At 38.1% G+C, this 21170-nt stretch overlaps 2 protein-coding genes across 4 annotated transcripts in view; both read right to left on the bottom strand.

Annotated features, from left to right (window-relative positions):
* The window catches only part of LOC123875952, a 34555-nt gene extending 23812 nt beyond the window's left edge, over positions 1 to 10743 (bottom strand). Inside the window, exon 1 of the mRNA XM_045922083.1 lies at positions 10510 to 10743. The gene's annotated coding sequence lies outside the window, so the exon portion shown is untranslated. The remainder of the gene's footprint in view (positions 1 to 10509) is intronic.
* A 3118-nt stretch (positions 10744 to 13861) lies between these two features.
* On the bottom strand, positions 13862 to 20038 carry LOC123876002 (proteasomal ubiquitin receptor ADRM1). Of its 3 annotated transcripts, none has more exons than XM_045922159.1 (6): positions 19879 to 20038; positions 19332 to 19708; positions 17083 to 17297; positions 16426 to 16703; positions 15798 to 16118; positions 13862 to 13872 (listed from the first exon to the last, which is right to left on the bottom strand). In XM_045922159.1, the coding sequence occupies exons 1-5, from the start codon at positions 19940 to 19942 to the stop codon at positions 15829 to 15831; spliced, it is 1224 nt and encodes a 407-aa protein (XP_045778115.1). In that variant the 5' UTR covers positions 19943 to 20038; the 3' UTR covers positions 13862 to 13872; positions 15798 to 15828. The 3 variants fall into 3 exon arrangements, with proteins under 3 accessions (XP_045778115.1, XP_045778098.1, XP_045778107.1); XM_045922142.1 differs by lacking the exon at positions 13862 to 13872 and adding an exon at positions 14420 to 14835 and having other exon boundaries at positions 15877 to 16118; XM_045922151.1 differs by lacking the exon at positions 13862 to 13872 and adding an exon at positions 14420 to 14835 and having other exon boundaries at positions 15913 to 16118.
* Between the last annotated feature and the right edge of the window lie 1132 nt (positions 20039 to 21170).

The following is a 21170-nucleotide window of genomic DNA, read 5'->3' as shown; positions in this document are numbered from 1 at the left end:
TAATCGATAGCGAATGAATGGCACGCAAACGCAAAGGAATTTAATGAAAGTTCAACCATATGGCAGATACAAGGTGTACGTACGCCAGCACGTCTAATTCTTAAAGTGTGCTGATCTGTATACTCTGCAGTCTACTTATAAGTATAAATTATTAGGTGTATCATCGATAATAATGCTGCCTGTGTTAGAGTTACAATCAGTTATGACATTAGGAGATACTCAACTCATATCATAGACTTGTTACACTTCTAACGCGCTTCTGCGTATACCTATAATAATCTGCTCTAAAACAATTTTTAATATTATTTTGAAAGGTGTGAGTTGTGACCTTTAAACCATCTCTATTTTAAGCCAAATCTAAACTTTACTCAATAATAATTTTAAAGGTCTTTAGTTTATTAAAAAATGTTACTTATTTTGCAAAAAATAAACGTATATCTACCAAACTTCGATTCGCATTGTTCATACATCACTCCATCCCCCTTTTGAGTAAATGTTGATTGCAATAGCATGCTCTCGCGCTCGACTTGGAGCGACCATGGAGATCACAATCACAAATCACAATACATAATATCTTGAAAGGGAACTATGAAATCACAATTCCCAGTGTTTCCAATGTAGTAGGATTATTCGTTTGATGATGAGCTGTGGGATCTCCCGCATTTAAGCAAATAAAATAATTTGATTTGATTTGATCTCTCCATTTCTTCCAGAAATATATACGCAAAGACGAGATGGAATGGAACGCGAGGCAGGCAGTTTACTGATGACGCTGACTCGTAAGCGCGCGAGATTATTGCCAAAAATATTTCTGTTCACAATCGTTATTATTTGTACAGCGCTCAACTTTCATTTGCAATTTGAAACTTTTTAAGCACCAACCTATCTATATACATAATCAAGAATGATTCAACTAAGTACTAAACTTTATATTCTGTAAAATGGAGAAAAAAGCGCGAATAATGGGTGACCGTTAAAGTTATTGCATATTATCTAATAATATGTAGAATCCTTCTCCGGCAGACATTATTTTAGTTTCGGAAAACTTAATTAAAATCCGTTAATCAATTTCTGAGATAACCGCTTTTAAATTAACATTCGCGGCGCGCTGATTTTATTTTTATAGTGATTTATCAGTGTACAACGTGGCTAAATATAATAGGTAGGTACCCACCAGAGAAATATTATTATCTTTTAGGCAATAAGTAATATCTTGTTGTTTGAACGCCAATTGTTAATATTCTATAAACACCTGTATAAAGACAAATGAAGTCACCTTTTCATATATGTGCGATATTATGTGATAAAGGTAATAATAATCGTGAGTCAGCGGATCCAAGTTCCACTTGACCAAATAAATAGCCATTCATTGTCGCTACCGCTTGATTTTCCTCATTAGAATTCGCATGCAAAAGTAAATGATGATGATTATCTAAGATAAAATATTATTTTATTTTACACTTTCCACCCAGGCCATGTAATAAAATAGTCCTTCAATTTTTTTTTTTGATTTTTAAAGTACTATCTACCTACAACTACATATATTATAAAGTAATAAGTATTTACTTTGATGTCCAAGAACTTTTTTACACAGGTAGGTACCTAACATAAACAGTCATCATAATTCTAAAGATATTGAAGTTCTTAAACTTTTACTCAAGCGAAATGTTATGTTCTTTAAATATAGATTTGGCTTTCATCACAAATACAGCAGTGTGACACAAGCGGCTTGAGAGCAACGTTTGGTAATTTGCCAGAATTCAATTTTAGGAAGGTGTTCCTGCTTCCGAGATACATTCTTCGCACCTACACACGATAACCAAAATATTTTTGTGATGACATGCCACTTGGAAAAAGTTTGCTACAAACAAATCAGTCGCTTTTACATTCTTGAAATAAGTATTATATCTATTGTCTTGTCGTCTCAGCTGATGGATTGCTGTTGGAAATAGATCTCTTGAAGGGGAAGGGGGAGACTTTAGGTCTACTCTACGTAGACCTAAAGTCTCAATCTTATCGGTTATGAGCTGAATAACTACAAATAACATTTACAAATCAGGAAGAAAAAGAGAATCAGTAGAAATAATTTTTGCAGTTTATGAAATAAGTACCTCCAATACAAAATCCAATAACAAAAATTGTGACTGTTACCTTATTAGGTCATTAGGTACCAACTACCAACGGTACCAAGTACTTATTTTACTAATTTATTTATTTCTGCTTTAAGCCCTTAAACATCTGATGGCGCATAATGTGGATACTTCTAATCTCCAATTTATGATTCCTGCGCAACAGACATGGTATGTAATGATCAAGGTTAACGCTTTCAGTTCTGCTTCTAAGGACCGCTGCCACCTTTCCTTTGGCTTGCCACGTTTTCGTAAACCCTCTACATAACCTCTGGCTCATATAATTTTATGTTCCCTATTATCTAATTTGCTTTTATAGCTAGCTACATTACGTAATGCTTTAGTTTACTCTTTTAGCCTTTGTTTAATTTCTTCGATGTCTAAATTCTACACTCTGATGCTTTCAATTGTTGAATCAGTGGTAAGAAACATGATCAAACAACCAGCTGGTAATAATTTTGTACCTAGGTACATTTCATTTGCATTAGAAACAATTTTTTCCGCAATCATATATTTTTATTAACGTTCTAAGATAGGCGTAACTTGAATGACAAAGTTTCAAAGTTCCGAGAAGTTTATAAAATTATACACCAGACAGGTTGTTCTTAAAATTAAGTATTTAAAACGCTTATTAATTGCTTGTTTTTTTGGAAAGTTTGCATCCAAGTATCCATTAATTTTTTTTGAAAGATCTGATTGTTCTTACTAAAACCACTGTTAATCTTTTGATAATGCTTGCTTACGTTGAGTTACCTGCCTGTTTTACAATAGTACTTTTATTATTTGCATGTTTTTAAAAACTCATCGATAGACGATGACTTCAAGAAGGTGGCGGCAAGCGGGCGGATGAGGAAGACGGAGGTTTGTTTTCATGGCAAGCTCTCGAAATGGCCTAGCTGTGCCTATGTGTGTCTGCAGTGGGCGCATGCAGGCTGATGCATTAATTGATTGGTAGGTCTTTGCTCTTAATACATTTCATATCATCATGCACTTATTGACATCACATTGAAGTTGATGCCTATCCAGTCATTTCAGTATAGTACCTATAGTACCCAGTTCCCACCTACTAATTTATTTATTCTACCGGTATGCCCGCATTATGGAACCACTGATTCATTCATCTTATTCAGAAAATTCCTTGGTGTAATTACCTACTACCATAGTATTTAGTGAGTAGATAGTAGATACCTATTGGTCTCCGTTCGCAGTGGAGAAAGTATGTACTTATTATAAATCGAATGATTATTATACTACATGTGGAGAACTAACCATAATGAGTACTGACGCATCCTAAGTTTTTTATTAAAGATCACAAAAAGCGCAAATCTTAAAAAAAATTCGGCTAAGTGGAACCGGAACATTACACTCTGGTATTACTCGGGTATTTTTTCCGACATTTGGTACGATAAATCAAAGAGCATAAAAATAAATAAAAATCTGTTTTAGAATGTAGGAGGTAAAGCCTTTTCATAATATGATACCTCACTTGGTATAGTTAATAGTTATCTTACTTTGGAAATTGTAACACATTTTTTTTAAATTTGTGATGAGACCATAAATTCACGGTTCCCAGATTTTTCCTTTACTTGTGCTATCAGACCTACCCATGATTCTAGGTCAACGGGAAGTAGGTACCTACCCTATAAGTTTTATTGACAGACATGACAGACGGACAGACATACAACAAAGTGATCCTATATGGGGTCCGATTTTCCTTTTGAGGTACGGAACCCTAAAAAGCGAAAATCTTACAAAAAATGTTAATATAGGTAGGTACCTACTTAATTATGTAGGTACATAAACTTGCGTAAACGCTACTTTATTACGTAATGTCTTAAGATTGCTCAGCTATATTTCTAAGCAAGACCCATAAACAAGGACGGAGCTATCGGCGTTGCGTCGGCGCAGTCACAATGACATAGCCGCGGCCGGGGAGCCGTAAGTTGTGTTGAACCGGTATTACGATTCTCGGAATCACCTCGAGCACGCGCCACCACCTCCCGCGCCGCCTCGGGTTACCAACTTTTTCACATTTACCATTCCGATATTTCCAAGAACTGTCTCGCTTCCCACTACCGTGTCGACCGGGCCACAAGGGGGTTTCGTCTGCAAAATAATACGAGGACCGCGATTTGTCTTATTGGTTCTTAAAAAATTATGACGTCATCGATTTTTATGTGGAATTAAAAAAATACCCATCATGGGGGGTATGCAAAAAAAAGGATTTCATTAGATTAGGTACATTTCAGCCACTTTTAGGCATAATTTTGTAACCTTTCCTGAACTGAGAATTCGCGACTTAGTAAGTCTGAAAAATCATTGACTAAAACTGTAAGTAAGCATTTTAACCTCTTGGATTAAACGAAAAACCACATCGATCTGATACCAACGATGACTTATTTAACTAAAGTCCTTACCTACCAGGCATTGGATATCCAAATTCCTCCACTCTAACTTTTTTATGATAAAAAGGCGTTTTTCCTACTATTGTCGGGTATAACTGCTTGGGTGCATTTCCTAGTAAATATTGAGTACCTACTACCGATATATTATATTTCCATCCTGGAAATATGTGAGCGGGAATTAATTATATCATAGCATAGCATCATTATTGTAGGTATCTATTATCTATGTGACCTCCCGGACGGCGCAGCGGCGGCGCCCACGAGCCTAGCCTAGCGTTCGTTGCCATAGTGACCCTTGTGAATATGATGATAGTATGATAGGTCCCATAGCGTATACCTACCTCGGTATCTAATATCTATCTTCTGTTACAGGTCAATGGATACTGGGTAGTAGATGCTAGATAAAGTCGAAGATAGGTAAATACTTTCTTGGACCCCATAGGCTACAACTACTTGCGGTTGACAAAGGTCTGATCTTAAGATTTAATAATTCAAAAATCTCGAAAAATAGAAAAATTGGTCAAGTGCCAGTCGGACTCGAACACGAAGGGTTCCGTACAATCGTACAAGAACTATAATTTTTAATTTTCATTGCGACAATTTTGAAATTTTTATTATTATTAGGGTTCTGATAGCAACCTTCGGGTAAGGAACCCTAAAAATTGGGTATAATTAGATATTTAGACAAGCTTTGCTATCACCACAATCCGTGGTCCGTCCGTCCGTCGTGTCTGTCAGAAAACCTATAGAGTACTACCTGTTGACCTAGAATCATGAAAGACAGGTAGGTAGGTCTTATAGCACAAGTAAAGGAATAAATCTGAAAACCGTGAATTTGTGGTAACATCCTTTAAAAAAAATTAAAATGTGTTTCAATTTTCAAAGTAAGATAACTATACCAAGTGAGGTATCATATTAAAGGGATTCACCTGCACATTCTAAAACAGATTTTCATTTGTTTTATGCATAATCGTTTTGATTTATCGTGCAAAATGTCGAAAAAAATACCCGAGTACGGAACCCGCGGTGCGCGAGTCTGACTCGCACTTGGGCGGTTTTTTAGAATGGCTATCCTGCAGTGGGAAGCTCATTATTAGTAGATAGACAGCATACTCCTAAGTTCTAACGAGTCTCAGGGAACTGCTGGACAAAAGCGGCCCTAAACCGTAGACTTATAAACTCTCAATAGTGAACCTAGGTCCAGCCGAAGACGTCTATCGGTTGAGATAACGACGACGCACAGCTCTTTAAACTTCGTAATGGACGTTCGCTCATATTAATATACCTAATACGTATCTCATAAAAAATCTGAGAAGGAAAAACCAAAAATATTTTAAAAGTTGGCAGTGCTATGCTTTAATCTATAAAATAAATTAATTATTCCTAAAATATTCAGTGACGTTTAGAAATAACAAGGTGATGTCGTCAGATCAAACACATTGCATCATGAGTCATAAGATGAACGTAAACAGCTACGATCTTTTGCTCGAGAGGAATTAACTGGCTTGGAAAAATCTCATGTTTGGGAATAGATGTTAAAGTAAAGGTACGAGTAATTTGGTACCTAATACATAGATCATTCTAAACAAATGCCCAATTTTCTATGAGAATTTGAGAACTTATTTCATTGAAGTTTTCTTTGTTTAGAAATAGTAGGAAGGTAAGCAAGGTCAGACTTTCTGTTTACTATAAATGTGTTAGCTTATATCTACTGGTCGTAGAATCGAGTTGGTGGGAATCTTTCTGGTCATGATCATGTCTTGAGGCTTGGGAATTTATAAAGGGCCAACATGTCCAACGCTCCTAAAAGTTGTAATAAGTACAAGGCACTGTTGTGAGGTCCTGCAATAATAGACACCTATATTATAAAAAAAAGAGAATCAATGCCGTCGCGCTCAATACAGCTTGAAAATAGCAATCCTAAGATTAGGTAAGTGGGCAAACCGCGAACTGATACTGTACCTATTTTGATAGTAAAAAAGTGTAACTACCTACCTACTTATAATCTATACAAGTTTATGTAAGTTAGTAGCTGAGGTAATTTAATTCTTATTTGGGTGGACGTCAACGCGGCAACGACCGTAATGACGTGGACAAGTAAATTCAATAAGGGTCGCTCTACATTGTGTTACCGTTGACCTGTAAGACACTTGCATATTTAATTATTTTACATAAGCAGAATTATTATTTCATTCTACGCATCGGTACGTACCTACTCGTTTTATGTGTAGGTATGATCTAGTTTTCTTCACCCGACTCAAAAGGTGAACAAATAGCTAAAAACTTCCCGAAAAAACGCGTAAACAACCCGTTTTGCCTGGAGCTTTTAGATGTTCTAAGGTTAAGTGTTCTACCAATATCACAGTTTCATTGCTCGCGGTAAGAACGTCCTATACGCCATACATTTGCAAGAAGCGACTTATTTTTTTCTCCTAGAGTCAGTTTAAACCACAAGCTAAGCTAGGTCCTATTCCTAGGCTTGGATGAATAAAGTTCCTAGGTCCGTGTTTTGAACAGCTACACTCCGCAACCCCATATTGCTTGAACAAGCGACTCTAAAACTGGAAATCTTTAGCAATGCCCAGCAGTGGTTGTCAAATGTCACTCAAATTGTACATCAGTTGATGCGTATTATCTGAAGTATACCAAAACAGTAGACACTGACTAATTCTAATCTCTACTATAAAATGTATTGCTATCCCTTTCATAATGCCCTCTGCGGAAAAGGATAACTAGATTTAGATGGAACCTGTCAATTTAGAATACCTAACAGAGTTGCCTGCATTGTTTGAAACGTTGCGTTTGAATTGATGGGATTTATTTCTTTAGTTGAAAATTAGACACTAAAATGACCAGAGTTTAGGTACACCTAAAATTATTTCGTCACAAGACCATTAAAATGGCTCGCACTGTTGTTAGTATAAGATCAAAAACCGAATGCAATTTATAGCACATTGACTTTTGGCTCGCCAAAAGTTACTAAACCAGTAAGTAGGTAGGTAACCAGGCGCGGTGCGCTACACCTGCCTTCTCTTACTCTGTTGTAATGACGTTCGTACTGTTTCATATAGGTAATAAGTATATTGTAACTGTTGCCAGCTATGCCAGCTGCAGTCTGAAATACCTACTTACACATCATTAATTTATGGCTAGGTATATCAAAGTTATTAAACTAGTAGCTAGTAGGTAGATTGTTAAATTATATACTGATTTCGCAACGTCATAGTTGAGATCGACAAATTCAACCCTGTTGACAAAAATATTGGTCTACAATAAGTGCTTACCTACCCTTCATTAATTTTTAAACTACTTAGGTACACGTCATAGCTTTTTAAAATCTTCACACTGTAATCCTCCACTGGAAAACGCTAAATTACATTTTAATACTGAATTATTTAATATGCTACATCTAGGCATGCATACTAGTTCGAAATTACAGTATTTGTAATACTGTAATTTCGAACTAACAGTAATTACCTATCTATGGTTTTATGGTACTTACACTTATACACGTGATCAAATTCAAACACCCAGTTTTTGAATTTTGTCTGTCCGGGCTAATCTTCGAAACAGATTTTGATGCAAGTGGGTAGAGGCACTGCGATCTAGACTAGGTACCTACTTTTATTCCCAGGAAAACCAATATCCACGTGAAAAATGGAGTTTGAAGAGTTTTACTAGGATATGGAGTTTACTTTTTAAGGTATTTCATGTGCATTTTGAGAATGGGTTCAATTGAAGTACCGACCGAACTGAACATGTAAAAAACTAAAACGAAAAAATTACTACTTGGTCTTACTTGGTGTAATTAACCTTAAAATATATCAAATAGCCTGAGCCTAATGTGATAAGTACCTACCTGGTGTAATACAAAACCTGCGTTATGTGTAAGAAACAAAACCTATTAAATCCGTTTAAGCCTATTGATAAAAGCCACAGAGATAGCTTGCATCCCGGGAACGGATATAGGCTACTTATTGTCCTGGAGTAGTAGAGTTCCCACGGAATTTTTAAAAACCTAGGCAAAACCACGCGTACAAGTTACTGATATCATCTAGTTGATAATATGATTGTTTTTCTTATAGCGCCGGCTCTTATCGGAGGTTGGCAACCATTAGGGCTATCTGCGCCTTGGACGCTGGAATGGAGATTGGGTGACTCTTCCCGTACCATTGGCATAAATTCTTGAATAAATGATTTGATTTGAGCCACGATGTTCTTCTTCGACCAGGTGGTCGAATTTACCCTGAATTATGAGCTGCGGAGGTCGTATTTGCTATTTTTCATAATATGGCCAAAGTACTGCAACTTCCACACTTACCTACTTGTATAACAAGATACAAACATAAAAGTGGTAGAATTATTGGGAAAGCAGTTATGGTACTTAGAGTATGTATGGTATAATATGAAGTAGACGTGATGAATGAAGGAGAGGGCACAAGAACCTGTGGGACGAGTAAACCGGTCCTCTGTCGGCGCTTTTTGCCACAGACGCGTTCGCCCAGCCGCTGCGCCAGTGCCAGCATTGGTCCGATTATGAACGCTCTTGCATGTGAATTGACGGTTAAATTGAAACTGAACAATCATGCCGCTTTAAAACCCACATTGATTCTCATATTGTGTACTTATTTGAAATAGCGGCGCTCGCGCTCTCGCTTTTTGCACAGGTAGGCGTAGGAAAGTTACGTCGCGTCGCTCAGATATCATACAGAAATCACTTATCTTTTATGTTCCTTTTTTTGTTTTCCTTATTTTTATGTTCCTTCAATTGCATACGAAATCTCATAAATGAATTAAAACGTTGGGTAGGCAAGTAGCGAAGTTTTGAGACCAGCAGAGTGCTTTAGGGTTCCGTGCCTCAAAAGGAAAAACGGAACCCTTATAGGATCACTTTGTTGTCTGTCTGTCTGTCTGTCCGTCCGTCCGTCCGTCCGTCATGTCTGTCAAGAAACCTATAGGGTACTTCCCGTTGACCTAGAATCATAAAATTTGGCAGGTAGGTAGATATTATAGCACAAGTACGAATCTGTGGTTACATAATTAAAAAAAAAATTAAAATAGCAATATTGACTAGTTAACATACAACTTAATCAAGTGCTTATTTAACAATCAAGGAAGCAATTTTTATAACTTGCAAATACCTCAGAAATCTTTTTCCCCATTTTTGTAAAACTCACATTCTCTCTGATGCGTCATATGTAATCCACTCCGGCATTACGATTAAAGCATAGGTACCTACGTAGACCAAGAACAGGTTACAAGCAGTTTAATTTTATGTCAATGTCCATTGATGGTATCGCTATATGAGTTTTGTGTGGTTTTGTGCTTCCTGACTAGGGTCGCCACTCGCCAGGTCCCTATAATAACAAAACCAGATTCGGCCCTTATACCTACCTAAGATTTGACATTTTGCTCGAAAAGCCGGAAAAACGGAACCCTTATTATAGGGTATTTTATATAATCATCATCATTTTAAAAAAATGTGTTTCAATTTTCAAAATAAGAAAACTAGTTATACCAAGTGAGGTATCATGAAAGGGCTTTACCTGTACATCCTAAAACAGATTTTTATTTATCTTTCATTCATTTACATTTCATTTTCCAGGACTATCTACTGCAACCATGCAAAAAATCACGTACGTCCGTTGCGGCGTGATTGTAGGACAAACCAACACGCTTTCCCATAGTAATCAATCATCTCAGGTCCAGTGTTTACATCGACGGTCTCGATGGTGTTACCTAATGGCCCGCGTTGTTGATAACGTGGATTCGCGCTGACGTCACGGCTAGGTAGGTTTCATTTCATTTATTTGCATACCTAATAAATGATGTAACAAGGTACCTACCTACCTAAGTTAAATTTTTTTGAATTTTCCATGATCGATTAGAAATTAAGTAACTACCTACCTATCAGCTAGGTATGCAGCGTAGATATGCTATGGAAAACAATGTTTAAAACAATATTAGGTACTTACTCGAGCTGTAGAGCTATTTGGAAATCTCTTAAAAAGCCAACATCACCTTGCCCGCGCTATAGTCCGCGTCGTTACGCTTTGTTCACAATAAACGAGTCCTACGTCATAACGTTCCACGCATGCATTCTGTTGGAGACGTGGTGGGTCGCGAGCCGCGACTATTCGCCCGCGATCGCGATACACTGCTACATGTTAAGCGGAGAGCGGCGGCGGCGCGGCGCGGGCGACAGCTCGCGGGGTCGGGCGGCGGGAAAGCGAACGGACATGCCAAGATAGGCAGGCAAGCTGTATATTTACACTCATACGGCTGAGGCGTAAATCACCGTGCATCTATTTCGAGTGAGCGGTGGGACGCGGCGCGGGGCGCGGGCAGACGCCGTTGCCGGTCTGGCGCCAGAAGGATTCCCCAGCGCCTCGCTCCCCGCTCGCCGCCTCCTCTCGAGGTCACGCGCGACCATGCAGCCCAAGCCACCTACCTGCCCGAGCTGATCTTAATTTAGGGTTGCCTTTAAAATTAAACACTTTTAACAGTTTTACTAAGCACAGCGCAACATCCATAGGATGTAGGTGTATCAGTTTGATTTAGTTACATATAAAATACCTACCAAAAATGACTTCCTTACCACCTGTTTTCTAACACCATTTAATGCTCAATGGGTTAGGTCAGTTTTACAGATATATGTGTACCTAGTTGCAGATTGCCTGCCTACAATTTTATTCTTTATACCTAAAATCTATCTATTATTACCTCCTGCTGAAGACTTTCAAGTTCCCACCCATCTATAGGTAGGTACACCTACTTAATGCTACCTAACTTACTAATATTTAGGTACTTAGTAAAAATAACAGTAACTAGGTACCTATTGTTAAATGTATGTGTACGTAATGAATAATGATACTTACTGTGATAGCCTTGTGGTTAGGACGTCCGTCTCCTAATCGGAGGTCGGAGGTTCGATTCCGGGCACGCACCTCCAACTTTTCAATTGAACTAAGATATTTCACCAGCTAAGCTGTCATAATGTAGCGGAAAGTCATCCCTATTCTTAGTTTGAATGGATTAAAAGTTTCATTTTAAATTCTTTTAAAACTGGAGAGGAGGCAACCCTACCTAATGTGAAATCCGGGTTTGTCAAACGTAGGTAGCCAATTATTATCACTGACATCATTATGAACCACGATCTACCTAATACAAGATTACCGGTATTCCTTACCCATAGAGAATATTAAGCTGGAGACTGACTTGTTACATTTTGGTGTAATGTATCGAGTTTTTGTAACTCAAACCAAAGATTGACTTGTAACGTTAGTTTGTAATGTAATTCGCGGCGAGCGCGCACCACGCGACTGACAGTTTTTCGCGAATTACAAGTTAGGGCAGGTGCAGCGTAATCACGTCATTTTGAGTAAAAATGGAGCACACTTGAGTCTAGCGCTCGAATGTACATTACAAACACACACTACAAGTCAGTATGTGTCGCCGTATTGTAACTACATAACCTCGAGTGGTACATTACAAACAAACAGTACATTACAAGTCCGTCTCCAGCTTTAACGTGTCCTTCCCCAAATACTTGAACATAGGTACATTAAGAAATCGCAGATTAAAAATTATACTTATCCAACCGCCAGCGAATCCACGACCGTTTCAGAAAAATGTGTTGATATTGATAGTCCAGGTGGGAGAGAGATAAATCTAATACATTAAAAAAAATCGCCATTTTGCAGCAGGCCATATTGAATTTAAGATGACGTCACATATAATGACAGTTGGTATTTAAAAAAGTTCAAGTGCAAGCTCTAATAAAAAGAAACTAAAAACTTACAAATATGCGCATTTTAATTATGGCCTTACTCTATGAAGGTTAACGGGAAATAGTGTAGAGAAACTTGGGTTGAAAACATCATTTTAGTAAATATAAATAGGTAGTCTTTAATCTATATCTAATAACAATATCTGCTGGTTACTGGTCAATTTCTGTAAATTAAATATAAGTATTTTGAATTTGATACGTAGAATACTGAAAAGCTGAAATTAGTATTTTTTTTTACTTTTGTCTGTTTGTGCAGACATTACTGAAAGGACAATATTATGATTGCAACTTGGCAAACATATCTACTCTGGGGTTTTTTTTAAATAAAAATAGCAAACGAGTTGGCAGGTCACCTGACGTTTAGTGATTACCGCCAATGCGTTTCCGGCCTTTCCGGAATTTGTTGGTCCGCCCCTTGAATAACCCCATGTTGTAATCTAGTGGGAACAATGTCGATGGGAGTTGCATGTGCGTGGAGCAAAGGATCTGGCACAGTGAAGGTGAAATTAAGTACGGTGCTGTTGTAGAAAAAGGAGGGTGAATGAGGTCAAAAAGCTCTTCAGAGCCCTCCTCATTATAAAGGCGATAGAACACGCATAGAGGGCTTACATCTCTGCGGTGCTCCAGGCGTTCCAAAGAGCTAGTTATTTTGGGATCGTCCACAAGTCAAACAGCCCGCCTTTGGATCCGATCAAATGGACGGAGTTGCTCCGGCCCAAAGGTGTGAGCCTATGAGTTCTCCATATGTGGGCAAACTTGCGCTTTATAAAAAAAACCTGTGCTCAGGTGCGAAACAGGACTTTGCTCTGTTGAGCACCCCAAGCTTTTTGGAGGCTAATTTGATCCATTGCGCATAGTCTTCTGTTTCGGGTTTGTCTTTTATGTATCTTCTAAAACGAGATATTGCCCATACTATGGCCAGTGCCTCTTTCTCGGTTACACTATAGTTGCGTTCTGCTGGCGAGAGTAGTCGACTTGCATATTCAATAGGATATTCATCAGCATCCTCCCCCTGCATTAAAGCTGCTCCTACAGCATAATTGCTTCCATATCCAAGTGACTTTCTTCTTTATGGTATTTTCGTTGGGCGCCAAATATGTAGGGGAGGTGAAAGTAAACACACGTAAAGTTGGTATTCACTATATTCTTCCCTTACACAAACTTAAAATATATCGGCCGTATTCACAAACGTTACTATGAGGTCTCACAGTAAGCTCGAACGCATAATGTAGGTTCCACCAATCAAATCATTGTAAATTGACGTGATACAGTCATCTGATTGGTGGAACGGACACTATGCGTTCGAGCGCACTATAAAACCTCATAGTGACGACCTCATCGATGACGTATCGTAGAACGGCGCAGACAGTGTTGTGTGAGTGAGAAAGTATTCGACCGCGCGGCGTCCTGGCTGCACTATATAAATATTCGTTACATGTTTTAATTTTCAAAGTAAGATAACTATACCAAGTGGAGTATCATATGAAAGGGCTTTACCTGCACAGCATAAAAATCTTTACTTGAAAGGGTACAGTTTAAGAAACTAGCTCTAGTATCGACTATTCTCAAAAATAGAGCTAATTTCTTAAAGTGGACCTTTTCAAGTAAAGTTTTTTATATAAACCTGTGAGGATGATACTGCCATTGTCGCAATTAAAATGCCATAAGCCTACGTTGTCGTATTAGTTTAAAAATTGCGAAAAACGAAATTAAATTTGAATTTCACGGGCAGGCCCGTCAGATGGCCCTTAATTTTATTGCATTTTATGAAGACTCGATCACAAACAGTAAAAGTAGGAATTGTTAATCTAAAAGACAGTTTCCTTCAAAAATTCACTACATACAACTATCATGCTTTGTTTACTTCACCATCAAATTTTTTTTTATACCAAAACAATATAAATGATAAATGAAGAGGAATTTCAATTAATTTCATTTCATAGGACTTGTATAATTTTTAATCTTTTCAGAGTTACCTTCAAAAATTCACCCTTAGCAAGAACCTTAAATATCAGCAAGTGCACAACTATCATGCTTTGTTTACTTCACCATCAAAATTATTTTTATACCAAAAAAATATAAATGATAAATGAAGAGAAATTTCAATTAATTTTATTTCATAGGACTTGTATAATTCTTACATCTTTTTCGAAAATGCCTTTAGTTGCTGTCTAGTCGCTGCTAGTGTTCTACGTCTTGCCTTACGATATTAAAGTGAAAAATAGAAAGAACTACAAATAATAATATTCTTGCGTAAGTGCAAGTTTTAATCGAGTGACATTCCAGCGTCACCGTCTTTGTCATTTTTGTCGTCTTGCGGCTTTTCCTTCTTTTTGTCAGCGTCCTGTGACTTGCTGCCTTCGGAGCCCGACGAAGCGCTTTCCAAGGCCTTGAAAAATGCCTTCATGTCGCCAGAGTTGGCGGCTGCAGTCACATCGGCCGGCAGACCGAACTGCGACACCACTGGACCCATTTGCCCCGAGGTTAGGGCTGAGGAAAACTGATTTGCCGCCTGTAATTTCATTAAAATTGAATCGATTGAAGAGCCAATAAGCCCATTCACACACGGGAAAAATCTGTGTTCCATCCGATAGTACCTAGTTTCTGGTAGCTGCGTCGCCGTTGAAAACTAGGGACAAGCACGAAAGTAGGTTGTAATTGGCTTTTTCAGGTAATCTTACATCTGTGTATATAACATTAACAACTGTGCTAATAGTGAGAGTGCCAGCCAATATACGAGATTTTGCGCTTTGTGTAGACTAAAGTGTAGGTAAGCGAAAAAGACGTTGCGTCGGAGTTGAAGACTGATTTTCCCTCGTGTTTAAATGGGCAAATGTTTTGTACACTTTGGAGTGTCAGGCGTTTATTTAAAAATTCGAAATTTTCAGATAGTCTTCAGTTTTCGGGGGGCAAACAGAATTGATTTACAGTAACCCTATCTTTAAACTAGGCCTACAAATATTTTTTAAAGGCTTAAAACACATATGGACCAGGAGCATTCAATTGTATCAGCTCGGATTTGAGTGTTACATTGGTGAACACATCAAGCCAAGCATTACATGACACACTTTTGTAATGAATGATTGTAATGAACAATTGCTGTTTTCAGCGAGAGTTACAAAAACGAATGTTTTTACACCATTGTAATGTAATATTACACACCATCAAGGCCAAACAATCGATTGCGATTGTTAGGCAATATTGACCTAACGGTAGCTGGAGGTCTGAATTTGGCTATTATCCTGTGTGTCCTGTGTGTGTATTATCATTCACATTGAATGAACATTCAAACAACTCAAAATTTGACAATGACTCTAAGAAACCGAGTTGTCTGTTCTCTTAGTGGCGTTGTATGAGAGGATCTGGGAATCCACTGTGTTATTTACTATCCCAAGAAAACTGCTATTGTGATTAATAAAAAGGGGTCACGACTTACGACCCTCAGCAATGAGGAATACACGCGAAGAGAGAGACAATTAGTATGGGGATAATTAATCATTTCGAGTCAGTGTCGCCGCTCGCATGCACTGAGGCGGAAGGCGCGAGGGTTCACCTGAGCAAACTGCGGTGAGAGCAGGGTGGTCCTTACATCGTCCGCGGCGGCGGTGGCGGCGGGCGCGGGCGGCAGCAGCGGCGCCAGGCGCTCCGCGTGCGGCGGCTCGCTGGCCGTGCTCAGCACGTCGGGCGCCGCCAGCGCCGCGCCCAGGTCCACGCGCGCCTCGCCGCCCTCGCCCTCGGGCGCCGTGCCCAGCGCAGAGAAGTAGCGCTGCAGGTCCGACAGGAAGATCTGCCCGCCTGGCACAGTTGCGTTACCTTACTATTTCTACCAGACTAATGATAATAGGGCTAGAGACTAAAAATAGGGATAGATATTGCTTCCTTTACGACTACCCTCTCATTCGATTTTGATGAACGAGGCGACCTTAGCTTTGACAGCATCGCAGGCTATATGGTATTATGACAAATCCAATATGCAGATATGACAAGCAAAAATTAAAACAAAAGCACTTATAAAAATAGAAAATAAAAATAATATTTCTTTAACTCTTTGCTGCAGCTTGCTGTTTGCTCTTTCTTAATGCAGGTAGCAAAACGTTCTTACCACGAGGAGTAGCGGCAGCCGAGGCGGCGGTGGCGGCGGAGGCGGGGGTGGGCGCGGGCGTGGCGGCGGCCGGAGCGGGCGCGGCGGCGGCGGCGGGAGCGGCGGCAGGCGCGGCGGCTGGGGCGGCGGCGGGAGCGGCGGCCGCCGCGGCCGGATAGCGCGGGCGCGCCGGCGTGCGCGCGCTGGGCTCCGTAGTGCGCGGGGCTGAGCCGCCGCGCGAGCTGTTGCCGCTGCTACTCGATTGGCGACTGCCGCCCGTACCGCTGCTGCTATTGTTGCTAAGCATGTCAAACAATATCAGGTTGCAGCAGATGGTACAAAACAATGTTACTAACCTATTTTGGACTACCAGCTATTTTAAGGATGCGACCAGTATGGCACGCTTCACCCATTATTATATTTCCGATGCTTACTGTAAGTGCGATGCACTAAGTTGTAGATTAATTTTGGTCAGGCTATTATGCTTTTTCAATGTATTTCAGAAGATATTAAGTATTAAGTATTCTAGTACTCCAACCAGTCAGCTTAAAGTGCTACGTTATCACTAACAATAGTTTCATTACATGTACTGTCAACACCCAGATAAATTATGTTCAGATCTAGCAATACAAGTTTACCTACTCCAAAACCGTGTATAAGAATCTAATTGTTCAATACCCCATGGTGCCGAGGAGTGATGACAGTCCCCCAATCTGGCCGACCCCTCCAAACAGCTGCATCAGTTGCTGCTGCGACATGTTGTTGAGCAGGTTCTGCAGCTCTCCGTCTTGGCCGCCGGTGCCGCCGCCGCCGCGCTCGCCCGACGTCGGTGGGTTGTTCAAAGCCTCATTGATGCGGCGGCAGTACTCATCGTCCTTGTCAGTTTTTGGCTCCTAAAATATTTTTAATTCAAGACTTTGTAAAATGTTTGATATTTGTAAAATCATTTTTAAATTAAGTATTTGAAGAAAAGAAACAAGTAGCTTTTGCCATCTCTCTAAATCGAAACGGTTTCCAAACCATGAAACATGAAAGTCTAAAATTACAACAGTATTATTTATGAGTAAACTTCAAAAAGTATTTGAAATTTAGTTCATGATCACCAAATTTTGACAAGCAAATAAGTTCACTACGATTGGTATAATAATACCAAATAAAGTATAATGATCCCAACTTTACTTTCTGAATAATAATATAATAAATCAATACAATCAATCAATATAATTATAATTATAATATATAATTGACAAAATCTGAAGTTAGGTGAGGTTAGATTAGAACACAAATATTCATGTGCCCCCCCAGCACTTAGGTTTTATTTGGTTACTTAACTGAGTTAAAATGTAGCAATTTTGAGGTAAATGTTTTACCCAGCTAGTAGGGAAGTATTCATACTGCCCAGTTCACATATCTAATAAATTCCAGCTAACTAACTAGTAACTAGTAACTAATTATCTCAAACCTTGATTTTTGTATTGTAATGTTTGGGTATACAACAATTTGTCTGAGGTAATTTTATTTTTTAGGATGTCATGTCAAATATTTGGATGGCATTTTAAGTTAAATTGTGGATCAAAGTTTAGTAATCTTTAACTATGTGCTTTAATAACTAATAACTAATAACAATAAGTAATAATTTTGGTAGTCATTTGCTTTCACAAGAGAGAAAGATATACATTTTGTTTGTACTTTCATATTAAATTGATCTTATATTCTGCAATATCTGGTGATATGTAAAACATAAGCCTTAAGCAATCTGCCTATTACAGATTTATATTAGTACAGATTAAGAAGTATAAATAATGTAAAAACTATGCATAATAAAAACACAATAAAATGCCACAATCAATTTTAGACTTGCCTTTACACAAGTTTAAAAAATCTATTAAAAGTATGCTCCTCAAAAAAGCTTATTATGCAATCGAAGATTATGTAAATGACAAAAAAGCTTGGATCTTACTCGCTCCAGCAATACACAGCGCTGCAATTGCTTGTATACAGAATGGCATATTATTGTAAATTGAATACTTGAAAAGAGCAACCGCCGAGTTTCTTGCTGCTTCTTCTCGTTAGGAACAGCATTCCGAACCAGTGGTAGATTATTTTGACGATTCGAAAGCACTTGTAAAAGTTTACTTGAATAAAAATAATTTGAATACTATTATGAACTTATGAAATACTAGCTGATGCCCGTGACTTCGTTCGCGTGGATGTAGGTTTTTTAAATTCCCGTGGGAACTCTTTGATTTTCCGGGATAAAAAGTAGCCTATGTGCTAATCCAGGGTATAATCTATCTCCATTCTAAATTTCCAGTAGTTTTTGCATGAAGGAGTAACATACACATACACACACACACACACACACATACACATACAACTTTCTCCTTTATAATATTAGTGTGATGTGACAAGTAACAAACATTTTTCATGTCATCAATATTGTACAGAAAACTAATAATGTGAACACGTCTGGTGGGAAGTTTCAGCAAAGGCTATATTTAGCTTTCCACCAGCCACATGTCCCCAAATGGTGAGCATACAAATATGATGTTTATATAATAAGTTTAATGCCATACCCACTCATGATTAGCCTGCTTCCTAGTTACACTACATCATTTACCAGCAAGTGAGATCACAAAGGCTAACTTGTCATCAAATAAAAAAACTTACTGTAAATGACAGTCAGTTTAGAAAAATTCATTTATGCAATCACATTGTATATTTTATAAATATCATAATATATATTCATAGTATATTTAAGTACTTAAGTAATACCTTATCTATCTTAGTTGTACCTAGTCTTCCTTTAGAAACTCTCTTACTACTAAGAGTCACTTATAATCATCTCTTATAGAGATAAGGCTACCTTGGCCTTTTTACTAAGTACTAATTTGTGGTAAGATTAAATAAATAAAAAACAAACAAACCTGCATCCAAAAGAAGTACTTCTTTGAGAATGACTTGAATTTGAGTACATACACCCTCCCAGTTGTACATTCGTTAACCCGCTTGAATTCGCAATCGTCAGGGAAGATCAAAAGGTCATCCTCTACTTCGCCAGTTGTACGGTCCTTCCAACAAAAATGCATCAACGAATCTTCTCCTTGGTACACATACAATAAGCCCTTTCTTTTATCCGGATGCACCATACGACCTTTGAGAGTCATTCTGCCTGCCCGAAACTCTACCAAGTGTTTATTCCCTCCTGAACTGCCACCAAGACCAGAGGTGTTTCCAAACAGTGCGGTTGAAGACATCGTGTAATTAAAGCTTTGGCGTCGATTTGCTTCTGCTTCGTAAGTATCTATGTTTTAAACAAGAGAATGTTAAACTGATACTTATTACTTATCTTAGTTTCGATATTTTTATCAAAAGTTTTGACTGTGTAAATTCATAAATAGCAATGTCATCATCATTATTTTGATATAATTGGTTAGATTCAAGATTAATAAATAAATCGCAATTTATACTCACCACTTTTAACTCCTAATTTAAGTCCAACAAGTAGTAATTTTCTATCAATGTTAATACCTAACATTAATTGCGGATTTTGGAAAGGAAGAATTTAATAATTTGCCAATCATGTCACATCGCCACAGACAAGACAGCGACCACAGACCAATAACTTAAAACAGCGACACAGGCAGGGCAGGGCAGAGCCTTTTTTTTAAACTAGTTTACGTAGTGATTACATACTCTTTGATTGGTTTTACGGCTCTGGGCTCTCACCACAGACCAATAACATAAATAGCAAAGAGTGTAATCCAGAGACGTGCTACCTAAACATGATTGTGCACTTCAGCTTTAATTCCCTGCAAAAATAAATTCTATTGCATTAGCATAAAGTCCAATTTCTAATACAATTATGCTGAGCGGAAAAACGAGCCGAGCGAGAGGTCTATAAATTGGAGTGTGTCACTGTCTAATGGATTGCAAGCATAAAAAAATATTTTCAATGGTACGAATTATGATGTAGCTCACAAAGTTCTTATTCATTGTTTATTTAATTTCAAACAACAAGATTACTTTCTTTTGTTTTCGCAGTAATTTTCATACTGTTATCTTTATTTTATAATGTCATTAAAATATCATTTAGTTTAAAAAGTATTATAAATATTTTTTTAAATTAATAGGATGACAACACTGGGTGTCAAGCAAAACAATATGGCGAACATTCTGTACTATACTATACAGAAGTAGTAAGGTAACCATAATTTGATTGTTTAATGGAAGTGTTTTTTTCTGTTTATCGATAGATTTCTCAAAAATGAAGACTTAAGGCAAAAATGGATCGCTGTCGTTCCAGGAAATATCACCAAATATTCGGCAGTTTGCGGAATGCATTTTAAAGCGGAAGATTTTGCTACGGCTTCGTGTGCACTGAATTTTTTTTAAAAAGAAACGCTGTACCATCAATTTTCCCAAAAGTATGCCCTGCTTACGAACTTCCTAAAACTGTTTAGGACCTAAACACATGCACCAGATTATACAAAATAATTTTACTTACCTATATTATAGGTACCCATACTTAACATGACTGGTACTTTTTCGCAGAACAAAAAAAAATTGAATTTCTCTACTTTTATAACTACAGCGCGGCAGACTATGGCCTAAACCTTTATCATTCTGAGAAGAGACCCGTGCTCAGTAGTGAGCGGCGATGGGTTATCATGATGATTCATCCTCTCCTATTCTCATATAATCCGTCAAATGTCTTACATTATCAAATCGTGTTGTCACCCTAATAGAAAGGGACACAATCCAAT

This window comes from Maniola jurtina, chromosome 2, assembly GCF_905333055.1.
Source record: "Maniola jurtina chromosome 2, ilManJurt1.1, whole genome shotgun sequence".
NCBI classification, from domain to species: domain Eukaryota; kingdom Metazoa; phylum Arthropoda; class Insecta; order Lepidoptera; family Nymphalidae; genus Maniola; species Maniola jurtina.
This window is presented reverse-complemented; position numbering and strand designations above follow the sequence as displayed.

What these genes read in the sequence shown, in the direction of transcription:
- LOC123876002 (XM_045922142.1), bottom strand. Translation starts at nt 19,942, where the DNA reads ATGTTAGGTATTAACATTGATAGAAAATTACTACTTGTTGGACTTAAA. An exon ending in TCACTCCTCGGCACCATGGG is followed by an intron (nt 16,704 to 17,082) that starts GTATTGAACAAT and finishes TGACATGCTTAG; the next exon opens with CAACAATAGCAGCAGCGGTA. An exon ending in TCTCACCGCAGTTTGCTCAG is followed by an intron (nt 14,836 to 15,876) that starts GTGAACCCTCGC and finishes ATGAAATTACAG; the next exon opens with GCGGCAAATCAGTTTTCCTC.